General features: G+C 45.8%; 2 protein-coding genes across 3 annotated transcripts; both read left to right on the forward strand.

Annotated features, from left to right (window-relative positions):
* Window positions 1-666: 666 nt before the first annotated feature.
* Window positions 667-7,172, forward strand: LOC133894759 (protein Brevis radix-like 1). Of its 2 annotated transcripts, none has more exons than XM_062334922.1 (5): window positions 667-1,080; window positions 1,456-1,883; window positions 5,588-5,723; window positions 5,823-6,259; window positions 6,756-7,172. In XM_062334922.1, the coding sequence occupies exons 1-5, from the start codon at window positions 922-924 to the stop codon at window positions 6,832-6,834; spliced, it is 1,239 nt and encodes a 412-aa protein (XP_062190906.1). In that variant the 5' UTR covers window positions 667-921; the 3' UTR covers window positions 6,835-7,172. The 2 variants fall into 2 exon arrangements, with proteins under 2 accessions (XP_062190906.1, XP_062190907.1); XM_062334923.1 differs by having other exon boundaries at window positions 958-1,080; window positions 1,330-1,883.
* A 16,124-nt stretch (window positions 7,173-23,296) lies between these two features.
* On the forward strand, window positions 23,297-24,634 carry LOC133894908 (zinc finger protein 8-like). Its single transcript, XM_062335106.1, has one exon. It carries the CDS (start codon window positions 23,534-23,536, stop codon window positions 24,410-24,412), a length of 879 nt encoding a protein of 292 aa, XP_062191090.1. The 5' UTR covers window positions 23,297-23,533; the 3' UTR covers window positions 24,413-24,634.
* Window positions 24,635-25,097: the final 463 nt, after the last annotated feature.

Here is a 25,097-nt window from a genome sequence, read left to right on the forward strand (position 1 = left end):
TGCGTGACTAGGAGGCTGGTCGTGTGAGCTTCGCCCTAGTTGCGCGGTATGGCCGTGATCTTGACAATACATGCTGCATACTGACACTTGGCGACACGGGACCCGCTACGTATAACATCCCCTTACCTATTACAGTGACACCGTCAATGTTGTGGCAAACACGGCTATTGGTCCTCGCGGTGGACATACCCCATTGGTGGGTTACCACGAGAGGGGACGAACATAGAGAACAAGAGCTGTCAAGTGATTGTCGCTTGTTGAATTGGAAGTTTCGTGAATCTCTTCAGTAAATGTGTGTATATATTGTAGGTCTAACATGTGTTTTAGTGTATAGAGTGTGGTATACATTTGAGCATCCGTACAGATCGATACTACAGCTTATAACTAGTGTTGAGCTTAAAAAAGAGCTGTCAAGTCCAATGTATGTTATACTATCCAATATTTAGTCCACGTGCCATCCTATTATCCATGCTAAGTTTGGATCCCTATCCATGTATATCCAATTCCAAATACATCCAATCCAACGGAGTCAAGTGAGGCGAAGTTCAGTTAAACTTTGGACGGTGCAAATCCAATCCCACGTCTATTTGGATTGTAAGAATCTCTAGACAAATTTTCGAAATATCAATCTTAGTTTTAGAATATTCCAGAATTCATCACTCAGCAGGCACTCCATCTCTGTGAACAGTAGTACAGTAGGCGCAACTAAACCCCGGGAAAAGAGTAAAATAACTCCACCACGCACCACCAGCGACTCTGTCTTTTAACGCCGAATCCTAATCCGCCATTAACGCCCTCCGCTCGAGCTCGATTCTCATCGCAGCGAAGCACGCGCGAGCTTCCGTTCCGTTTATAAACCCACACCTCCCGTCCCCTCCCTGCTCTCTTTCCGTCGCAGGATCCGAAGGAGGGCGAGAGGCGATGCTCACGTGCATCGCGTGCTCCAAGCAGCTCCCCGGCGGCGCGCCGCCACTGCGCGAGCCGCCTGAGGACGACGATGACAACGCCGTCGCCGGAAGCGGGGGTGACTCGGCGACCACGCCCACCACGAGGCAGGCTATTAAGGCGCTCACCGCCCAGGTTGGTCACTGTGCTTGGACCTGGAATTCTTGGAGTGCCCCCTTATGGTCAGGAATTGTCGGGGTTGTTCTGGGTGCCCTTTTGATTTTTTTTATCATAACGTAGACCAGGATTCGATAGTTGTTGGTTTAGATTAGTGGTAAATTTGCATTTTTCCCTGATCATTGATCAAATGTACCTTACCTTACCTTGCCTTGGCCTGAGTGAAGCAGAAACTGGTAGGAATTTGACATAATTTGTGGTTTTTAGGTATTGGGATGGCTCAATTTCTCCGAAAATCTCGAGGCTTGTTGGAATTGTTGGTAGAAATTTGCCTTGTTGATGTGAAGTGTGAGCTGGGCAATACGGTTGATAGGAGATTTTCTTGGGTCTCAGATCAAGGACATGGCGCTGAAGGCGTCGGGCGCGTACCGGCACTGCAAGCCGTGCGCTGGCTCGTCGTCGGCGTCGGCGTCGCGGCGGCACCACCCGTACCACCACAGCGGCGCGTACGCGGAGTCCGAGGTGGCCTCTGGGTCGGACCGCTTCCACTACGCTTACCGCCGCACCGGCAGCTCCTCGACATCGACCCCGAGGCTGCCCAGCGTAGGCACCATCTCCAACGGCGACGTCACGCCATCAGTCAGCGCGCGCACTGACTTCCCCGCCGGCGATGAGGAGGGGGATGAGGAAGAGGAAACGGCGGCGCGGGGCAGCGAGGACGACGAGGCGAAGGAATGGGTCGCTCAGGTGGAACCTGGGGTGCTCATCACCTTCCTCTCTCTGCCGCAGGGCGGCAACGACCTGAAGCGCATCCGATTCAGGTGAGGTCTTGCGCTCATCCGTCTCAAAGTTTGCTTTGTAGAACAATTTGATTGTTCCTTGCAATAAATAACAGAATAAAAAATGAATTATTTTCGGTTCATAATTTTTGCCTTTCGATATGGAGGATTCACATTTTCCATTGCCCCGGCAACGAAAACATAAGTTTGTGGTTCATATTTTTATGTGTGGTACTTTGTTTTTAAGGAAAATTATACAATTTACTTGTTTTATTTTCTTTATTTCTTTGATTTGCTTGAATTCTAGGAGAATTTCATGAGTAGAGGGGGCAAAATGAAGAAGAGAGTTGCAATTCAACTTTTTAAATTTTTTTTTTTTAAAAAAAAACTGTAGCGGCTGAGCCAGGGAAAGTTTAAACCTTGATCTCTTAAGAGAAACTTGTAGTTCCATCAAACTTTTGAATGAACCTTGGTAACTTTTTTTGAGCAGATGGGACAAAATTGTGCTTTATCTCGTGTTTTGCCATTGTTGTTTTGTTTCTTTTTCGGCTTTGCTTTCGCGGGAAGTATGGAATTTGGAAAAAAGAGAGGAGATTGTCCGCTAAGGATAGGATGGAGGGGTAAATACGTGCCTATCTTTTTTTCTTTGAAAGGCAAAATACGTGCCTATCTTTCAAAGAGTCAAAAGGGAAACCCTGGTCCATCACTGTCCCTAACAAATGGCCACAAGATAGATCACTTTGGGTACTCATATGATTATATGAATTAGAATTAGAAGGAATTTTTTGAGAAGTGCACTATAGATTTCTAAATTTGGGAGAGCTGTGTGAGAATCTCAACATCTGCAACTTCCGTGCATGAGCTGCAGGCCTTCTGCAATTCCAAGAGATCTTTCTTCAGATATAAGTTATTTACGTATATTTCTTATTTCATAGAAATAATTACTTGGCTCCGCCACCAAGAAAAGAGACATCAATAAATTTGCCATCAGTTTAGCATTTAATCAACCGCCCAGTGTGTGTCTGTACAGTATGGCATTGAACGGATGGGATGAAGGCACATGGTTTTTTTTTTTTATGTGGATCTCTCATTTCTCAAGGCATCATGTGTTGATTCCGACCAAATTTCCATTCTTCAAATGGTACACTGTGCTGTTTAAACTGCTTGGGACTATGGGTATGATTCCTACAAAGAGCATCTAGTAGTCACCCACATGCTGCAGCAGAACGAAATCTGGATCTGTCTGCCTTTTTGCTGTAGAGTTAATAGATTTATACTTCCAAACCATATTTGTTTGTTGCTTCTCTCAAGCGATTGAGGAAGTCTATGATTCGTCAGAGGAGTAAGCAAATGTCACTCGGCATTGAGCTCAGCTGCATAGAATAGCTCTGAAGCCTAGCTTACACGTTACCGCTTTTCTGAATCCATGTCATGCATTTCAGTGACTCGTACTGGCTTTTTTCTTCCTGCTCTAGGATTAGATTATTAGGTTAAGACAGGAGAGGACCACCAGTGCAGTTTGTCCTCTGAATTGAGTAGTCTTGATGGAACAGAATTAACGAACAAAAAACTGCAAGTGGTTGAGTTCTTTCATTGTCCTTTTTATAATAAAGAAATGGTAGCCTTGCTTTGGTATCTCATTAATCTAATTGGGTCCGTCCAGCCCCCTGCTTATCCGGGGAGCCAGCCAACCTGGAGCATTGGATTGGTTGCACTTCTTTTGCTACTTTATTTGAGTAGTGCCTCCTTTCAAGTAGATCTTATAAATGACTCTTCCAAACTTGATATACACAGTATACAGGAAAAATGGTGCTAGTGATTTTTTTTAAAAAAAAATTGACCATAGGGAGAGGACATCCCTCCTGGCCTCATCTTAAACGAAGGGAGTACCGAACCCTGGGCAGCTAGGAAACTCGCTGAAACCAATTTCTCAGGGAGATACCCACTTTTTGCAAGCACTCGGGCTCAAGCCGGGTGGGCGGCCTCTTAACTGCAGGTTCTACCAACCGAGCTATACACAATAAATTATGAATTTTTTGGTTAATTACGCAAAGTCATTTTTAGGATCAGAATGTATTATAAAGAATTTTATGAGAGAAGCTCCTTATGGCATACTACTTTGATTGCTTGCCTCCAGTAGTGACATGTGGAAAGATGGCATAAATGAAAGATTGCTATGTTATCGTCAGTGTTACCTGGACACCCGTGTCCAAATTTATTGCCGAACCGGACACTCCGAATCTGACTCGGATTGCAACACCCTTGTCGGATTCCGAGTTGTATTTCGCGTGTCTAAATTTTCTTTGCCGAATCGGACACCCAAGTCCGAGTCGGATTCCGACACTTGTGTCCGTGTCCAGGTAACACCGGTTATAATGGGAAGACAAACTGATTTTTTAATGTCTTTAGGGTGCACTTGTAGCTTATTTCTTGGTTCTAGATCTAGGCAAGAAGGTGCCTATTAGAATTTGACTTGGGGTGCCATGGTTGCACAGGTTTTGAATTGCTTTGTTGTCTTTAGATGCGCTAAACATCATTTCATACTTCACAGAGCTTATGTATCTCTTGCTGAGTGTGGCTTAGATATTCAGAACTATTAATTGCAAGATCCATGTATCTATGCAGCAAGCTATGAAGCAATGGTGTGTTTTTCGGGCTGCACTGACAAGTGACCATTACCTGTAGTGTCTATTTAAATTTTTAAACCATCTCATTCACTTTCCATTAATAAATTATTCACTCTGGTATATTATGTGCTTTTTGACTTACTGTATTGGAATAATTACCTTAAATGCTTGTTACATAGTTCCTATTTTTTTGTGGGCGGGTTTGTTTTTTGTTTTATTTATTTATTATTTTTTTGCGTGTTGGTGCGTGTGGTGGGGGGAGGGTCTTTTCTAATCAAAAGACATTTGAGCTGCCTACATACCGTTTTTATAAATCATACCCTTTATTCTCACTTCCACAAACTATGCCCACATCAATGTAAAACCCCCACTATCACAATTGTTTTCCCAGGTGTTGATGCTTTGTTTAACCACAGGATACTGCTGGAACAACCACTCTTGTCCCATCAGTAGAACTCAATCATTCATGTTCTAAATGAAACATCCATGTACCAAGCGTTCATTGATCCACAATGTGGAACACTGGTAGAGATTACCATTTTACCTTTTTGCCAACAGGAAGTTCTAATTCTTGGGCAAAATTAAGTGTTAATAATACAGTTTAGAGAAGAATCCATGCCCAAGCGGCAGACCCTTTTGTACCTAGTTTGCAGTGCAAGTTCGATGTTAAGCCCCTTCTTCAGATATTTCCCTTTGAACAATGAGAAACTACCTTTAGGCATGTTCCATGGGGGATGTATCCTATTAACTATTGTAAGTGTGAGAGCTAGTCAACTAGTTAATTCAGTTTTTTCATGCTTAATTAGTAGGAATGGATGGATATATGAGCATGGCAACATGGTTTGATCAAGAAAAAATGTTTCTGAAGGAAAGAAGAATTGCATTGCATAAATTTAATGATGTTGGAGCAAGATAAGGACAGATCGACAAGTCTATGTTCTGTTGGTCCAGTATGGTCCTTCCTCTGCTTCCTTATTTACTTTTGTTTATGTATTATACCTTACCATGCTTGCTCTCTGTTTCTGATGATCATAAAAAGTGTTTTCTCTATTTTTTTTACATAATGTCAACTTACCAGTATCTGCCGTGCTCTTTTGTGCATGAACTGATGTATAATAGCCGTGAGATGTTCAACAAATGGCAAGCACAAAGATGGTGGGCTGAAAATTACGAGAAAGTCATGGAGCTTTACAATGTTCAGAAGTTTAACCGTCAATCTGTTCCTCTTCCTAGCATTCCAAGGTCTGACGATGAGGTAAGAGACCCTTCCAATCACCTTTCAAGATGTTCTGATGATTTGAAACATGCCTTCTTATCTTGTCTACTCGCTGTGTCATGGCTGCACCTCATACAGAGCTCCAAAGAGGATAGCCCAGCTACACCTCGACTTAACAAGGAGCGTCTACCACATACTTTCCACAGACCACTAACAGGTAGTGGAGCAAAAGGATATTCATCATCAGATTCTCTTGAGAACCAACCCAATCACCTTGGCAACGGTTACCGCCATCACCGCTACCTTGGACACCAGTGCTATGATTCAGTTGGACTGGCATCAACACCTAAATTGTCAAGAATTAGTGGAGCAAAGACAGAAACTTCATCAATGGATGCGTCAGGGAGGACAAGCTCATCTCCTGAAGAGGTGGATCGATCTGGTGAACTCTCGGTCTCTGTTAGCAACGCAAGTGACCAAGAAAGGGAATGGGTAGAAGAGGATGAACCTGGTGTGTATATTACTATTCGGGCGTTGCTTGGTGGCATCAGAGAACTCCGGCGCGTCCGATTCAGGTTTGCTGTTTTCTGCTTAAGATCATGGTTTGTGGATAGGATTATCTAATAAGGTTATTGTCTTAGTGCAATTGTTCTTTGGTCATTGAGGGCTCAAACTTTGCAAAGATATCACTACTCAATAATCCAACTAATTAGGTTCTTTAACGGACATTCAGCAAAAATATTGGGTAGAAAGTCAACCTTAGTATCCCAGTAGTAATATAGGCCTGATAGATAGGCAGCCTGGATCACTTGAACTAATATTTCAGAGAAGTGAGATTTTTGTATATCTTATTTATCAAGTTCCACTGGACTAACTTTCGTGATATGAAGAACAAAATTGCAGTTAAATATCACAACAGCAAAATGTTAATATACGTGTCACAAATGTGAAATGTTCTTCTTCGTTTTTTTAAAGAGAAAGTAAGTAAATGTTGGTTGATTATAAATCAAGAATCTCTGTCCTTTTTTTCTGTAGTAAAATATTTGTTCTTTTTGGCTGTTCTTCATACAGCCGGGAGAGATTCAGTGAGATGCATGCTAGGTTATGGTGGGAAGAGAACCGGGCGAGGATACATGATCAGTATCTCTGATCGAAGACGTTCAATTATATCCTTTGCCAGCTGCTACTTCCATCATCAATCTCAGAAGAAACCAATTTGTGTACATTGGGCACTAACATGGTGTCATCAGGTTTGCTCCTTGCCTGCGCAACAATGACCATAGCAGCCAGGACTGCATACATCCGTGACAGTGAGATTTCAGGTTTCTTTTTTTTCCTGTAACATTTGCTCTGCTTGTGTGGTAATTACATGTTTTCCTTTGCTGCATTGTCATAAAATTGGATAGGCGGTTTGGATTGAAAAAAATTCGAAAAATTGTACTTTTTATCAGCCAGAGATTGCTGTTTATAAAAAGCAAAAGGTGTTCATGCAAGTGAAGAATAAGATGTTCATTTTGGGTTTTTGTCATGTTTAGTGTCTGTTTTTACCGTACAAGTGAACGGTGCAAGAGCTACCGCAAGGTGTTGCATATTCCAATTTGCCGCATACTCTGCATTATGCTCATAAGCTATCATAATCTAACAGGCTTAACACCGGTGCAAAACTGAAGGCTTCACATTCGGATTATGTGTTGGCCAAGATGTCAAAATGTCAGTCCCAATCAAGGTTATTAGTAATTATTCTCGTGTTAAATCGTTGTCGTGCGTCAAGAACATAAAGTTCAAGCATACACATATCATGGATAGACTTGAGAGTGGCGAGAACAAGACCTTAGACGAAACAGAGTCCCAACGGCTATCTGGCGACTCCAAGAGCGACTCCGGTGATTCGTCCCTACCTACCACTCCTCAAGCCCCAATCCACTCAAATTCCTCCATCCAGACTCAAATGAATCGTCCAAGTAGCGCCCCACCCTCTCGACTGAAGATGAGTGCAATTCCGGTCAGAAGCCCATTAGATCGAGGAGATCCATTCCACCAAGCAACAGTAGCTCTAATGAGCCAGGATCCCGGAGATGCGCCCCTTGGAGCAGAGAGGGAGCTCGGACGCGTGCAGGTCGCGGTCGCGACGGCTCCTGTGGCTGGGCGCGCAGCAGGACGGAGGCTGGTTTTTCCTCAGGAGGTCTGGCGCCCAGGTAGAAGACGAGTTGGCTTGGGATTGGTTTGGATTCGATCACATGCTTGTTTCGGCCAGCTGAGCAGTTCGGTTGGCGCGAGTCCGATTTTGTGACGATCCGTGCACAGGTCGCCAGGTCGGGCGCGAAGGAGATCGACGTCTGTCAGCATGTGAACGTGAACAAGCGTCGAGACACAGGAGACCGAACGTGGGAGGCCAGGAGTCCGACATAGGCGCGGTTCTGCATGGCTCCTGCATGCAGGTTGGTCTGGGGTCGAGTGTGGACTCGTGGCCGAGTAGGATTTGCGCAGGTGCGGGGTGCGGTCTGCTGTGAGGCTGGCTCGGTCAGGAAACAGCAGGACGTCACTGACCGAGAGGTTCGTGTACGCATGGAGGATGCTGTGGTGGCCGGTGGCTCAGGCGGCCAGGTGGAGGCTCGGCGCTGGAGGCCCCCACGTCCGAAGCGCTGGTGGCGAATTCCTAGCTATATGATCAGAGAGAAACCATTTCGGTGCTAGAGAGCTAGGTGCTTCGAGACAGCTCCCGCATCCCTAACGTTATCCCGAGAAGCCCATACATAGGACGTAGTCTACAGTGGAGTTATCGCCTAGGCTATTGTGCCGCCCAAGCGCCAGGGGCTCCCCCCCCCCTGCGACTTATTGCCCCTCCACGTCCAGCAAAAGTCCAAGCCACAAATAGCTTAGGGTGCGAACATGACTTCTAAGACTATTTTTCATCCTCACCTTCACCTCCGGCGAAGTCAACATCGACTTCCTCATCTGAATGACAATAAGAGTGAGTACGGACGGTACTCTGTAAACCCTATACTACTTTAAGGTATTAATAGATGCATAAATGGCGTAATTTAAGGATAAAGCTTTACGTTTTAATTTTAAACGTAAAACAGATTTTATGCATGTATCTAATTATATTATCTATTGTTAACATTTTAAAACAAAGGTAACCTTGTAACAATACTTTTGAAACAGTGTTAAATCTAGAAAATAGTAACAAGTTATATCTAGGGTTTTTTTGTCTTGGGAGGGGCTACACCTCGCTTCGTAGTCCCTTTCAGCACATCTGGTGTACCTCTAGTACCACATAGATCCTGATAAATTTAGCCAACAATCTCATCACACAAACATCTAGTCCACAAACTCACTCATCAAGACACGCGCACCTAAAGTCTAGTCAATGCGATTACTGCTTTCACATGTCCATGACCGTGGATATAGCTATTCGAATAGGTTTACACTCTGCAGAGGTTATACACTGTACCCATACGATAATATGTTTAGCCTCCAACCGTTGCAAGCGGAGGAACGAATCATACCAAGACACTCCAATCACCTTTTCTGCTGGGCTTTTCTACGAGATTTACCCTTAAGCACCAGGGTCCACGTACTGAAGGCTAGCCCCCTTTTTAAGCCTAGGCATGTTGTAGCAACCTTCAAACAGAGGAACAGATGGTCCCTTGACTGCTCGCTGCTCTCAAACTCATAGTATGATGCCCAACTCAGTCTGGTGAATGAAAAGTCAAGTCCTACCCATTCAGGATGCATGGTTGTATGGGGTGGCTAAGCATGATGACATAATGACTTGGTCCATAAATAGCCAGGGCAGGTATCTTTTGTCAATGGACATCATAGAGGTGACTCAAGCCCACAGGAGCATCCTCATCCAGAGTACTACCCCACCTGTCCCCGCCAAAATAGTTTTCACCCATTTTTACACATTCCCGCCATATCCCACAGCATATCAAGAATTTCACAACCATCAAGGGTTCATGGTATATGAGTAAAATTGTTTAAACTGTGAATCGTTATCTTCGAAGAGATGCATTTCAAAGCGACGGCTCCAATGAGACGTATTCAATCCTAAGCAAGTCAGTTGTCATGACATCGTTCGATGTTAATATAGTTAACGACAGGTAATCCTAGGGTGATATTTATTCTAGATGAGACATTTAAGGTATGGCAATTATTTGATATGATTTAACTATTGCAAGTAGTTTGGAAAAGCGTAATACATAGCATATGCGATAATAAATCTAGTTTTAGTTGATCATGTAAATTATCTGAAAACATAGGTTCAATATGATCAAAGAAATATGATTTTACTTCTCTGAGGTTTTCTTCAAGATCTTGATTATAGTCAGGATCTTCCGCCCTCTTGACGCTTCCTACGCAGCACTCACAGAATTCTAGCAATTTGCAATTGTGACTACGATCATTAACGAGCTATTCTAGGGAAGAATAAAAAAACATCAAATAGAAAGTCAAATGAGTCCTAATGAATACACACTATGATGGATAGATAGATCTTGAATTTAGATGAATTTTGGCGAAACAATCGCCGGAATCAGAGCCAGAATAGAGAAGTTATGACTCTCGAAAGATTTAATCTAAAATTAAATCGAAAAATTATGAAATCACACTATTCATGAGTGGGGCCATGGTTGGGATCACTGAACAGTAATCTGGGCCCACATAAATAGTGACTCGGTGGGACCCACATAAATAGTACCAGCTGGACCAAAATGGTCTCGGATTGGGCCGAGTCCGAGCTTGGATGGGCCGCGCCGGGTTTGGGCTGCACAGTGTTGACCCGCTCGGGTTTGGGCTGCGGAGCTGGGCTGGCCCACTAGGGTGCGACCTTTAGTGGCTGGGCTGGCCTAGCCACTACTGGGCTTGGGCAACGACCTGCTTGGCTAGGCCGAGCGGTACACGGACGGTGGCCCGGCCACGTGCGCGCGCAGGAGCGCGGACGCGCGACGCTGTTGAGCGGCGAAAGGGATTGATTGGCGATGAGGAATCATGGTGGAGCCGCGCCAGCAAGCTTTCCGGATTCACACTCCGGTCGGAGGTTCTCTAAGAGGAGTGGTCACCGGGCTTCTACACAACACGGCAGACTCGATTTGGGGCTCATCGAAAGTGGGCCGAGACCAGGACAACGCCAGATGGCGACTGGAGTTGACGATGGCGGCGTAAGAAATCTGGGCAGCACCTCCCCCACTCTAGCGCGATCTGGGCCACCTGCAATCCTATGGCTAGGTCCACACGACTAACACGGTGTGAAGGCCGGCTCATGAGAGGGATAAGGGTCACCCATGGCGAGGAAAACTCACAGCCACACACGACTACGTCAAAAAAGGCACATGAATGGCTATACAGTAGCTAAGAGGATACGCGAGGGGACGGGAATGCTTATCGAGCTCAAGGCTAGCGAGAAGCTGGCTGGTGCCCAGCGATGCGACGGAGCAGTGGTGACAGAGGCGATTCGGCAAACGGCACAGGTGGGCTCCAGTCAGGCTTTTAGCTAATGGAGAGCGGCACAAGGACGAAGGAGTCCTTCTCGAGCTCCTGGGAAGCACTTGGACAATGGATCGACAACAGTGAGCTACGATGGCGTGCAATGACGGCGGTGAATTAGGGAAAAGGGGAAGGAGAGGTCCCAGACTGCGCTATTTATAGAGGGGAAGGGGTCGGTGTGGTGGTGGGCACGTGACGTTGGGCAAACGCTGGCAGGCAGTGCTACGGCGAGGTGGCGAGGTGGCGCCCACCATTTTTCCCGTCGCACAGGCGCTCTGCGGCGTCCATGCGCAGGAGTGGGCGCAAAAGTCGTGTTGTGCAGTGGTATGGACGATGCAAGCATGGGCACAGAGAGAGAGAGAGAGAGAGAGAGAGAGAGAGAGAGAGAGAGAGAGAGAGAGAGAGAGAGAGAGAGAGAGAACACGAAGGGTGTCGCGGTGATATTTCTCGCAGAAGGCGACCAGCGTGGTGGCAAGGACAGCGTGGCACTCTGTCACGCTGGAGGAGGGAGGAAGACGATGGAGGCACGAGCGCGGATGGCCAACACGTGGGCAGCTGAGGTCACACGTGGGCACGCTAACGAGCAAGTCGACGTGCGGTGAGGCTGGGCCGGCGGCGCGTGCGAGTGGGCCGAGCGCAGAGGAAGGAAAGTGGAAAAGGAGCCGGGCTGGCTGGGCCGCGCGAGGGAGAAAAGAAGGGGAGGAAGGCTGGGCCGACTGGGCTGAGAAAGAGAGAAGAGAGGGGGAGATTGAGCCTGGGGGAAAATGGTTTAAAAGGAAAAAAGGAATAAAAAATAAAAAGAGGTAGGGTTTTGGAATAAATTCAAAAGAGGGTTTTTGGATTTGGATTCGAGTTTGGTCTTGTATTCAAATGAGGATATTTGAATTTGGATTTAGAAGTAACACTCTGAGATTTGGAAGATGATTTGAATCAAATTGGATTTGAGCTGAATAGAATCTAAGAATAGATTTGAAATTGAGAGACATTCAATTTGAAATCTCCACGCAAAGAGCCATAAAAACCATAAACCAACACATATGAACCAATTTAATGTAGGTATTATTTTGGAAACAATTTTAGTGTATTTTAGAATACCTGCTCAACTTAATACATTTAATATATGAATGTATACATTCATATACATATCTTCTTGATTTTAGTTACCCTAATTAATCAAAAAAAATTAATTTAGAGTGAAATTTGTAACTAAATAACATGTTAAACTCGGGATGTTACAAGGTACCTCCGTGCGGGGTTGACGTCGCTCTAGGAGATCTACATCACCGCCTTCCTTATGCAGCTGCACATCACCAGCGGCTCATACTCCAAGGATGCTTCTGGTATGGGATTGGGGTCGCCAATCTACAGCCATCAGTGGTACGGCAAGAAGAGGCTGACGAGCTGGAGCTTCATGGATTGGCCATCTCCTTTCGCGCCAAGATTTCCCCCTACTCTCCTCTATTCCCGCCAACACTTATCATATCTACTCTTTTCCCACCTCCTTTGCTGGTTTATAGCCAGACACCAATGTTGAGTCAGCAGGGACAGGTGACACACGGATGAAACCGCTCTAAAAACTGGTGTGGGGAGTCGAAATGACTAGTTTCGATAGTTGCAGGAGCACAAAAATCCGGGTTTCAAGTTGAAAGGGGAAGACAGACCACGGGAAGAGTAGAGAGAGGTAAATTGGACTTTTTTCTTTTGAAAATGTTACACTTTTGGAACTATACTAGTGAGCCCATATAAGTATATAAGCCCGACAAATTGAAGGTTCACTGGTCCAATTGCAATCCATTAAAACTAGACATAGACTTTCTTTAGAAGGAAATTTTACATGATTTTTTTATAGAAATATTCTCATGAAACCCTAATTCATAACGTTTTTTTTTAATCTAATGGTTAACACGTGGTGGAAAAAAGGAAGACACGTGTCGTAATGAAGAAAAAATCTAATCTTTCGAAAGACCCGATCTATAGAATTTATATTTTTTTCCCTTGAGAAGTATTAGGAGTCCATTTTGATCCGGTCCAGAGAATTCAGATTTTTCTAAAAGAAAGTTTACAGGATCTTTTATAAAAATATTATAGTGAGATCATGATTCATAACGTTTTTTTTCTAATCCAACGATTGACACGTATAGAAAAAAGAGAAACATACTTATCTAATCTTTTGAAAGACCCGATGTATAGAATTTCTATTTTTTTCCCTTGAGAAGTATCTCGGAGTCCACTTTGATCCAGTCCACATTCGTGCAAACCAACACGGTGAAAACTGGGACCGGCCGTCTCGAAGGTAAACAGTGGATTTCGACTTGTCGAAAGTGGAGACGAGAAATGACGCGGTCGGTCCTTCGCACGCGCTGACGGACGGGTCCCTGAAGCAAACAGTTGCACTGCACGCAAGCCCAGACCCCGCCGCGCCGCGCCGATCGAAGAGCAACGCCGTGTGCGGCCGTGCCCGTGCGTGCGCCAGGCATCCTTCCAACCCACCCAGCACCATAAAAAGAAAACGTGAGCAACAGCGCCATAAAAAGCAAACCCATCCAACACCCAGGCCCTGTCCCGGCGCGGGCACCGCTGCCAGCCCATCGCGCCCGCCGGTCCCCTCGGAATAAAGTTAAAATTTTACTTTCCTTTGTGAACTTATAGACTATTAAGATCCTTCATTTGTGTTAAAGATTATGTTAAAGAGATAAATAAAAAAGTATACTGCACGTGCCTCATATACCTCTCCTCCTTGCTCACGTAGTTCGTGCGTGCCGGCCGACCAACACATGTCCCTCTCGCCCCGGCCTCTCAGCCATAGCCCATGCCACGCAGCCTAGTAACGCCTACAGACACGTACAACTGGCCTCTTCAGGACGCGATCTCTTGGCTCGATCGATCAGTTTGAGCTGGTCCCCGAGCTATTTAGCGCTCGACTGATCAATTCGGGTGGGTGCGCGACCCCAGGGTGTTGAGATGTGTGGCACAAGGGCGCAATGTGTTCATTAGAAAATACAACTTCGTAACATGGTGCGTACGTTCTCTTTATCTCAACAATTTATTTCTTTTATCCATCTTTTTTTTTTTGGCGAGGACTCTTATTCATCCGTTAATTCTAACATCTATTTTATATTTTTTTTACTAAAATTCAGTATGAACCTTAATACAAATATATAGTTAAGTAGATGCACACAGCGTTGTGGAATTTTCCAGTCCCGTGTCCACCCACCGGCTCCGGCCACGTACGCCGGCCGTGTTTATGCACCCCGAGCTGAGCTATAGCCTTATGAGCTGAGCGCCTGAGCCTATAAATGGGTGGCTGACGCCTGGCTGAGACCTGCGGCCTGACAGTGCACGCATTCAAGTGGTTGTCTGGCCGTATTCGCCTGTGACATGCATGGAGGCTGGAGCTTACCACATCTGGCACTGGCAGTGGCTCTTTTTCTGGCTAATTAGATTCCTGCAGTATGCCTGAGGCACGGAGATTGATTGCGCTCCTGGACATTCTTTATATGGGTCACCTGGCGAGAATAATCAGAACTGCAGGTCGATGCAATTTAAATCACTTAATCTTGGGGGAATGATTTTGAATATGCCACTGGTGGGCACACCACCATTGCAAATAAACTGTCCTCATAAACTACGTATCCACATGCCTAGTAGAAATTTCATGTTCAGTCCTCACCGTCTATTTTGTGACTTTTTGTAATGACTACATTGTGCCTTTTCTTCGGAAGATCTTAGATTATTCTTAAATTGAGCACGCCATTTAGGTAGTTAGGTCTGTTCGACCCAATGCCTCATAGTGTCGAAAGCTCGTCTTATAATTTTTTAGTATATTTGACTAGATTTGCCCACTGTTTGGTCGATACCAAAATTTTGGTAAGACAGCCATCTTATTTTAAGTCTCACAACTGACCAAAAACCTAGGCCACCAGATTGGTTGCCCCGGTTTGGGCTAACCAAAATTGTGGATTAGCTAGCTTGTCCTTAGTTTGAGCACAAACCAAACTGGCTTCTAAATGCCTAAACTTCGTCCAGTTTTATACGGCACGATTTTACTTGGCAAGATCTTCTAAATTAAATTTTAATCGCAAATTTATCTAACAATATTTTACTACCTACAAAATCATAACAGTAAGAATGTATACTGAAATACAGATCTATCGGTACCACTTTCGTGTCACTAAAATCATATGTAGTTAGATTAATCCTTAGTCAAAAGTTAAGAAGTTTGAATTTTGAAACGTGTAAATGAGTTTTGTGGACGGAGGGAGAACTCTAGTAGCAGATGTGCACGTACGGTACGGTTGTCATGCGAAAACCCATCACTTCAAGAAAGGAGAGTTGTCCCAGCGAGGCAATGTCGCTTCACTTTTCCACCAATCAAGGCTAAGCTCAGCTATCCAGAACGCATCAAACAATCAATTAAACATCCATGATCCATGCAGCAGAAACAAGTTACTAATGTGCTTCACATGATCAACGACTAGTGATCCACTCCTGGCACCACACATCTTGCCTCCAGCTGCGCCAATCAGTCGCCGTGTCCGGCACTCCAGCCCAAGATCCACGCACAGATACCGTATCTGTCATGGACCGCCGTTTCGGGGCACTCCGACGGCGACAGCCTCCTGCCGCACTGACGAAACACCCGAGTCCCATTAACTGATGCGGTTGCGCGTTAACCATCCGAAGGAGACTGCCACTCCTCTTCTCCACCGGTTCAGGCCAAGTTTCAGCTCGCTCGCCACCTGCCGCCTTGCAGCCTCCGCACCATGCAAAACCTCGGTCATGCCGCGTAAATGGAGGCGCACGCGCAAAGCCTGGCCGATTGGCACCAGGCGCAAGTTCCGGAAAGCAAATTGATCATTTCCCGGCCGTTGTTGGAGTGCAGGTCCTGTGGTTGTGCTGTACGGTCCATCGTGTCGATGTCAGTTTCCTTCTTCGGTGCCTTTGAGGGTCGTTAGATTGGCTCTCACGTTGCCTATGTCTCGGGGACGTACGCCTGTTTTGCACGGTGCAGGAAAAAGGAGAGGAAAGTGCCTGCCTGTATATGCTTTGAGAAAACATTCGGTGACAGGAGCAACAGTGTATTTCTGGGACGTTTTTCCCGTTTCTTTCCGATACCAGGAAGAATACCACATCGATCGATCTCGTGATGTGCGTGTGCAGCTGCATGTGCAGTGAGACTGCGAGAGGTCAGGTATGCCGCTAAGGATCAACATACGCATGTAGGCTACGGGCTAAGATGTACCGTTCTTCCATAATTATAACATGCCACTACTTCAGTGGCAGACTGGCAGTGGCAGTGTGTGTGCGTTGCTCATTTGCTCGTCTTTGCACCTACAAACAAATGGCGATGTGCGGTCCCGGGTATTACTAGACGTGTATACGTATCACAATTCACAAACGATGATTTGCGTTAGAGCTAGGCATGATCTCTAGCATTGCAAAAAATCAAGCAAACCGATATTTGTCAGACATTTATATATGGGGATTAAAGATCAATACGATTAACATACATACACCTGTTCAGTTCAAGTGTTCGATCATTCTATCCGACCACAGATCCCTGGTCGATAAATGTCGTCGATCGTATAAGGCTACAGCTGCTGCTAAACCGTACCCTTAGGCCTTAATACTGTTTCCAGGACTTTTTTGGCCATGACTATGTCATCTCATGTCTCAATCATGCATAGCATAGCCACTGCAGAGAACGACCAAGGACGATCGATCGAGAGGACAATGTACTACCTGCAACGGCGAAGAGGAGTTATATCAGCAAGCATCGTTCATGTGAATCCTCCCCAGGACCGATGCTCACCTGCCGTCGCTGGAGGGCTGGCCGCTGATCAGACCATGGAGACCACAGCACGTATGGAAAATCATTTTACCATGGAGATGAGACCACAACTCGATCGCAGTGAATTCAGACATGGCCTGCGCGTACGTACGTATTGGTACTGGTACTGGTACTGGTACTGGTACTGGTACTGACAGCTATACAATATGCATGTGTGTACTGACACGGCGGTCGATCTCCAGTGCCAAAGGTACTACACTACTACTACTACCACAGAACACGTACACGGTCGGTGCCTGCACCACCAAACGTACGTACACCCATGAGCAGTACGTATCCGAGTCAGAATTAATTTATCTCCGAACAGGTAGTGCTGTGCATTCGCAGCTGGATCTGAAGAGGGACAGGGGTGCTGTAGCTGCGTTGCCCCCATGACAAGTTTACTGCGTTTCTTCAACCGCCGCGTATGTTAGAAAAATAAGCCCGCGCAGCGACACATATATATTTGATATATTGAGACGAACATGTAAGAGACGACATATGACAATAGAGACACACGGTGTTTCTAAACGAGCTTCTGCCGAAACATATATCGTCAGAGAGTAATGATTACGGATACTCCTCCATATATTTATAACACCGATCACATGAGGTCCTAATCGAACCACATACACCCCTACAAGCCTATTACACTATGTTGTTATGATGACTACAACAACAGTTCCATCATATTTATAACAAGATCGAGTTACACGAGTTCAATGAAAACTCTACTATACCCGCTAGGTAAGTACACAGATTAGAACACTACAAACATGCACGTTTAGTTGTTGTCCTCTCAGCTCTACTCCCCTGTCAATATACTGTTACGAAGTCTTGAGGCTTGCAAAATTGCAGTCGTCTTGTGGATTCTCGTGCATGTATTTTCCTATCTAAGTATCTAACTTTTAAAATTAAAGATGACTAAATGGATCGGTCGGGTCGGCTCCATACGGGTCCGGTTAGTCATGGTCCGATAGGATCGGTTAGTGTAATAGACTGTGCCGATTCAGATAGTATGTCGCATCCTTGCCCCACGACACGGCTCATCATTCATCGTGCCATACCGGGCCGGTTTAGGCACGATTGCGGTCCAGCGGCACGACCGGTCCGGTGGGCACGACAGGCACAGTGCCACAAGTGATCCGAAAAAATAAAAAATAGATATAAAATTTAAAAATATATAGAAAATAGATGAAAAAATAGATAAAAATATAGAAAATAGATTAAAAAAATAGCTACAAAATTATATATATATATATATATAATACAAAATAGCTAGATCCAGACATGTTAGGCTGGGTTGTGCCCGTCTGTGTCGGCCCGCGTTGGGTCGTGCTCGTGTCGACTCGACTTAGTCAGGGCGTGCCCTGCCGGCCCACCGTTCCGCGTGCTCGGCCCAGACACGGTCTATGACCTCGTTCCGTACTAGCTCGATCTAGCTCGGCTCGGGTTGTACCGTGCTTAGATTGTGACTACAGTGCTAGATCTCGAACCGATCCAATAAACACGATCTATTTGACTATCTCCATCGGTAACCAATATTAATGGCATAGTCATGCACTTACTGTTTGCTCCCATTTCAAAATTTATACGCCCGTCACGCTTTTGTTTTTTATAAAATAATATACAAAGCATTGTTAGAGGCGAGCACGCATTCGCTTTTTTTTAAAAAAAAAATACCTCGGATGAATAGCGGTTCTACAAAGTATTGTCAGAACAGAAATGATCGACATGACCCCACGGGCCTAATTTGCGCAGTGAAACAGGACTAAATGCTGCGAAAAGCTATGGCCCTGTCTCCACTCTCTCGCACTATTACAAAACCCATCATAAATAGTATGATAGATTTTCACTGATGTATCTCCGTATCAGTTCATAACAAATTAGCATCAACAATGCATCATTGTCGATTTTTAATAATCATCACTGTCGGTATATAATAAAAATTGACAGTGATAGTATCACTGCTGGTTTTTATTGTGAACCAACAATGAAGCGAAGGCGGATCAAAATTTTTCCTTCACTTTATTTTATTACTCACAGCTTACATCCGGTCGGTAGAAAAAATATTTAAGTCCTCTCCATGCACCTCATTACGCTCCTCTCTCTCTCTCAACCACCTCACCCCTGCCACCCCTCCTCTCCAGGCACAGCTGTCGCCTGTCCTCTCTAGCACACTCAGCGCCCTCCCTACTGCTGTCGCTTGTGCATGATATAGTTGTTGGCATACCATCGCCCGGATGGTGGGCTGCATATTGCCTGGCTGAGATGAGGTGCCGACGCGTGGGATAGCCCCTGCCTCAGTTTGCCACCGGCCACCACATCATGTGCTCTGTCGCCAGAAAGGCGAGCGTTGGCCGGATACGGCCGGCCACCACCGTTGGTGTCGCCGTCGGCCATGGGTTAGGTGGGGAGATCCGCATCGCCGCCACCTCCGCCTTGGATGTCGTCGTCAGATCCGTGCAACCGGCCACTGTCTTGAGGACGGAACTGTCGTCATGTGTGGAGGGGAGCGACCCCGGCTCAGCTTGCTGTGGGATCCTGGGGGCGGTGGATCTGTGGCGACAACCTTCGTGCCGTCACATTTTTCTCTGCAGGGCGCGCGTGGCGGAGCGACCGCAGTGACGAGCAGGTGCGACGCAGGCACCAGGCCCGTAGGTCATCTTTTTCTTTTTCTTTTTTGTTTTTTATAATACCATCACTGTCGGTTCATGGCTCGAACCGGCAATGATGTTGAATTTCTATGCCAATTTCAAACTCGGCGCTGATAGTCAGTGATTATCAGTGTTGAGTAATCAGTGTAGGTTCAAAACCTACCACTAATAACGTTTTTAATAGCCACTAATAGCATATTCTGTTACAGTGTCGTACCTATTACCAACTTGCAGCATCACGACCTTCTGATTGGCTCGGTTCATGTACTAACAGCATCTCTACACTCACTGACTAAACTAAGACTGGCCGTCATATTATAGCTATGTTTAGAGTGCTCAACACAATGTGGTCCAGGAATTTCTCTTATTTCCGGAGCATGATTCTTGCGGCGCCCCTGTGATCAACAATAGTTGCATAATGGATTAATGCAATCTCACAGGACAAAATACTCAAATGTATAGTTCATTTAGGATTGTTGTTGGTTATTTTTTTTTTAATTTTGACCATCGATATCTAAAATATATATAAAAATTAGCACATAAAGTTAATGTTACCGGATTAACCATAAAAAATGTTTAAATAATACATAACTCTTTTTATTTGAAATAAATATATTTTTACAGATATTTCTTCCTCCGGTCTCAAATATAAGTCCATGTCGCCTCACAAATGCATCAAATATAAGTCAATCATAACTTTAATACACTTTTTTACTTTATTCTTTCATATATATATTCCTACTTAAATAATATACTCTAATCAATAGGGTAAACTTGTCCTTCACCATTTAACTCTTGTGCGGACGTCGACGCTGTCCTCACACAGGCCGATCAATCAGACGTCGAGCGAAGTCGAAAGAGCCTGATGTCTAACTGAAGCTGCGACCTAATAAACAAGGCTCGCACCAACATTACGAGATGCTGTGTGTGACAACCTGGTTTATTTATGAGATGCTGTGGTTGGTTGGATCGGCATGATGCTTGTCCCAGCGACTCTGATGTGTGAATGACACTTGACAGGTAGCAGCGTTCTGATCGCAGTTTTTGGGAGATCTTGGTGGCCTACCTGGCACCACATGTATACGTACGTACATACATAAAGGACGCCGGGGCCATCTCCGTACGCGTGTTCCTGCGTGATCGATCGATCAGGGAGAGCTAGCGCATGCACACATGAATCATGTTGCCTGAACCTGCAGCGCTTCTGCAATCAATCAGTGTGGATTCTTTGGCATTTCATATATCATATGTAAGCAAAAGCTTAGCTTGGACTGTTTGTGATAGATGATCATGAGGTATCCATTTACATTTACATATATATGCAACGGCGCACCGTTTCTTTCTACTCTTTCCAAGATTTTATCGTTGGCATCTTCTTTTGGGATGCGTTTCTCCGCATTTGACAGTACCTAATGGGAACAAAAGGTTAGTACTAAACAAAGTTAGTAGCCTCTGTTATTAGTATGGCACATGTCCCTAGAAGACTGTTGTTGCAAAGGACAAGTACAATGATTAGTGTCAGAATGTTATTAAACGTTCACATACTACTTGGGCAAACTAAACTTGCAAGAGTAGTAGAACTATACTAGTCATTGGTGGCCCCAGGCACCCAGTCAGCCATCCAGATCTTCTGCGGTTGCAACTAAGTAATTGTATAAGGTTACAATAAAATATATTAGAATTTTTTTCTTAGCCGTCAGCTAAATACAATGTATCAGATTAGATACTACAGTAACCGATAATCAGTAGAAAATCGTCGCTACAGTTTCATCTGTTCACTACTCACATTTTACTTTGCTTTCTTCACTGCAGAGGATGGGGTCTCCCGGTCAGGAAATGTTACAGCCCCAAAACACCAAAGACGAGCAGGAGCAGCTGCAACGGTTGACATTGCAGATTGCACAAGAACTCGGGTGGGGCAATAGGAAAGGAGAAAGAAACAAGTCGTGTGAGTACGACGGCCAACATCCACTCAGAAAATTCCTCGCACGCACTCACACGGCGCGGCATGCAGCGGCCCGGCCGCTAGCTGTGTGTAACGACTTCTCCCTGCTCCAGAAATGGGAGCCAAAAGGTCTCCTCGAGCGGTGAAAAGGCTAGATAGCTAGCAACATAGGAGTAAGTATATGTCCTTGGGAGACGCGAAAGCGAGAGCAGGAGAAAGGGAACGGACACGTACTACTGTTACATTTGATCAATCCAATGGAAATTAAAAAATGAACAACGGTGCTAGGTTTTACTCCTCCTTGTTTGAATCCTGGTATCCTCACTTGCGCGCCAGTTGCTCAATCGTTACTTGTTTCTCTTATGTTTTGGAAAAATGAGCTCAGCCGAGCCTAATGTCTCAATTCTTTTACTAGCTGTAGGTTCATATCTAAGTTTTTGTGCACTATTATGTCTTTTAAGTGTGTGCATCAGACATCAATATATCTGTTGCTCTCACAAATACATAACTTATTCAAGGTATATTGAGTGATGCATGTGCATCACAATGGGTTGGATTCTAGCTAAGATATATTGAGTGATGCATGTGCATCAGGATGGGTTGGATTCTAGCTTCGCCTCTGCTCAGCCGAGAAAGTTTCAATACAAGGATAAGATAGCCAAAGCATGTACGCGTGTACAAACTCAACAGGATTGTTTTGCGGAGATTTCATTTCATACCGACGCACGGGGCGCCCTTCAAGAAACCTTGTACGTGCAACTAATCTCACGATCCACACCATGCATGCTGATAACTCTAATTAAGTTTCTTGTGATGAAGCATGTCGTCCTTGGAAGTTAGAGAACACACATCACTGCACTTGCGTATGAAGTGCTAGACCTTTGTTTGGCGTCATCCGTGTGCAGCGCGACGCCATGGATGGCTCCTCCCAATTCGATCCCAAAGTCCCATCGCGCCGGCCGTCGTCCCGCGGCCCATACCGTACGTACATGAAGCCACCACCCACCCGTGCGCCCCGCGGCAGAGCAAAATACCTCATGGAGTCATGTGCGCCCCGGCATGCTCCAGTGCTCGTCACCTCCGGCGCGCTTTCCACACCAAAAGAAAATGTAAGATAAGAGTCTTAGGGGGGTGTTTCTGGTTTTTTACAAGGTAATTCACACAAAAAAGGGAAGACAACAGTCTCAGTGCTTTTGAAAATACCCTTATTCATGGGGTTAAGGGTATCTCCAATAGTTTGAGATAGCTACGGTAATACTCTTCCTTCTATACGGAGTTATTTCGTGCGCAATTCAAGGTGTACGGATCTATAGCAATACTACAAAATATGGCAAATGAGTATTTGAATTTTGAATTGGAGCATAAGACGGCATGCAGATGCACAAATTAACACGTCCTAGTTACTACACATAAGTAGACGGCAACACCAAAACTAATGCAAAGAATTAGGGTTAACCAGCCGGGACACATAGGCGTCTTCCCTGACAACCCTATACCTATAAGTGAAATTTTCATATGAGCATTCGTACATATGACTCACATAACTTATCAGGACCATTTGTTTATAGGTGAAAAAAATCATAGTATAAGTAATTAAAAAATATGGATAAGTGTTAGATAAAAAAAATAGATGGCTGAGATAAACCGTGGGTGCACAAACTGATTTGATTTTGTATTTCCCCCTACACCCCAAAACAGCTGGTCCCAATTAGAGCTGCGCAAAGCAACTAAGCAAGGCCCCTTGAGCTGCTCCAATCCATCACATTCCGTTTACCCCATATCCTAATATTCTAGCCTTCCCCACAATCACAAATCAATGAGCAAGCAAGCATCTCCAAACGCAGCAGCAGTTAGCTTTTCTCCACTTCTCCTCTCCCCAATCAAACCCTAGCCCTACGCTTGCTCCGTCCGGCGAGATCGGTCCAGCAGGATGAGCGAGCGGGATGCGCATGGGAAGCCCAACGGCAGCGCGGTCGCGAGCATCGACTCGTTCTCGCAGCTGCCGTTCATCCGCCCGGCCCATGAGAAGCGGCCTCCGCCGCCGCAGCCAAGCAGCTCCGGGACGGCGTGCATCCGGCTGTTCGGGTTCGACGTCCCGCAGGACGCCGCCACGGCCTCCTCCCCCACCGACGTGAAGGAAGCCAGCAGCGTCGTCAAACATAGCACGGCCACAACCAGTGTTGCTGAAGCGGACGCGGCTGCCCAAACGGCGGCAGGTGCGGGTGCAAGCGGCGACAGCGGGGGGAGTCGGAGGTTCGAGTGCCACTACTGCTGCCGGAACTTCCCGACGTCGCAGGCCCTGGGCGGGCACCAGAACGCGCACAAGCGGGAGCGGCACCACGCGAAGCGCGCGCAGTTCCAGACCGCCATGGCCATGCAGCAAGGCCAGTACTACCCGCTCCCGGACCCCCACCTCTACTACCCCGCCGTCGCCGCCTACCGGCACCACCACCGCTTCGCCGCCGAGCCGCCGCCGCACTACCCCTCGTGGACAGGCTCCAGGTACTTCAGCGGGCCCGGGTCCATCTCGCAGCCGATCGACGGCAGCCCGGTGACGCCGTCCGGGCTGTGGCGGGTCCCTTCAGGCGGCTTCGGCGTGGGGACGCCGTTGGCCGCGCGATGTCATGAACAGCCGGCGCCACCTCTGCCGGTGCCCGGAGGTGAGGAGCCAGTGGTCGTGGGAGGACCTGGCTCGACGTCGTTCTCGCCGTCGGCCTCCTCGTCGTCATCGTCGGCTTCGCCTCAAAAGCTCCCCGCCCCGCCGGAGCCGGAGCGTAAAGAGAATGTGAGTTTGGATCTGAGCTTGTAGTCGAGAAATGATGGTCGGCGATGGACTTGAAATTGTTGGTATTTTACAAAACAAAAACAATGAGTGCCCTCTTTTTTTTTTGGCCTCCTCTCATGCTTGGAACCATTTAGTTCAGGGTCAATACCGATTATGGTACTGCTCACTGCTTGTCGTGCTCGATCAGGTGATAAATACACATTATATCTCTCTGAGCCGTTTATCTGTTCTTTTCAAGCTGTTCAATTCATCTTGAGTGTTTCTTTTAGCTGAAATTGGGACGGAAAAGGGAGTACTAGAACTGGTTCAAGGAGTTAGTATTTTTTTACAATTTTAGCTCCTGATTTTTTTTCTTATTGATGATCATACGTTTATGCAAAATTGCAAGACTACATCCGCATGCATACAGCTTCCCTTCTTGGAAGATTCGAACTAGCATTTGCAAGCACAGATATTCTAGTAAATTGAGCCCGCTATTTTCTCTGAAGAATGTCCTGGTCCCTTAATTAACCTGTATCCGTTTACAGATATTATGCAATTAGAATATGCATGCATTGATTTCAAAAATCCAAAATCCATTCCTACTATTTTAAATTTGAAAAACATGCCTTTCGGTAAGCCACGAGGAAAAAAAAATCAGTAAGTACTTTGGAGCATGTGGCGCTTTCTTTAACACGTCTTGTTCTGAAATACTCAGACGTTTGATCAA

This window comes from Phragmites australis, chromosome 16 (genome assembly GCF_958298935.1).
Source record: "Phragmites australis chromosome 16, lpPhrAust1.1, whole genome shotgun sequence".
NCBI classification, from domain to species: Eukaryota; Viridiplantae; Streptophyta; class Magnoliopsida; order Poales; family Poaceae; genus Phragmites; species Phragmites australis.

What these genes read in the sequence shown, in the direction of transcription:
- LOC133894759 (XM_062334922.1), top strand. Translation starts at nt 922, where the DNA reads ATGCTCACGTGCATCGCGTGCTCCAAGCAGCTCCCCGGCGGCGCGCCG. An exon ending in CTGAAGCGCATCCGATTCAG is followed by an intron (nt 1,884 to 5,587) that starts GTGAGGTCTTGC and finishes GATGTATAATAG; the next exon opens with CCGTGAGATGTTCAACAAAT. An exon ending in CTCCGGCGCGTCCGATTCAG is followed by an intron (nt 6,260 to 6,755) that starts GTTTGCTGTTTT and finishes TTCTTCATACAG; the next exon opens with CCGGGAGAGATTCAGTGAGA.
- LOC133894908 (XM_062335106.1), top strand. Translation starts at nt 23,534, where the DNA reads ATGAGCGAGCGGGATGCGCATGGGAAGCCCAACGGCAGCGCGGTCGCG.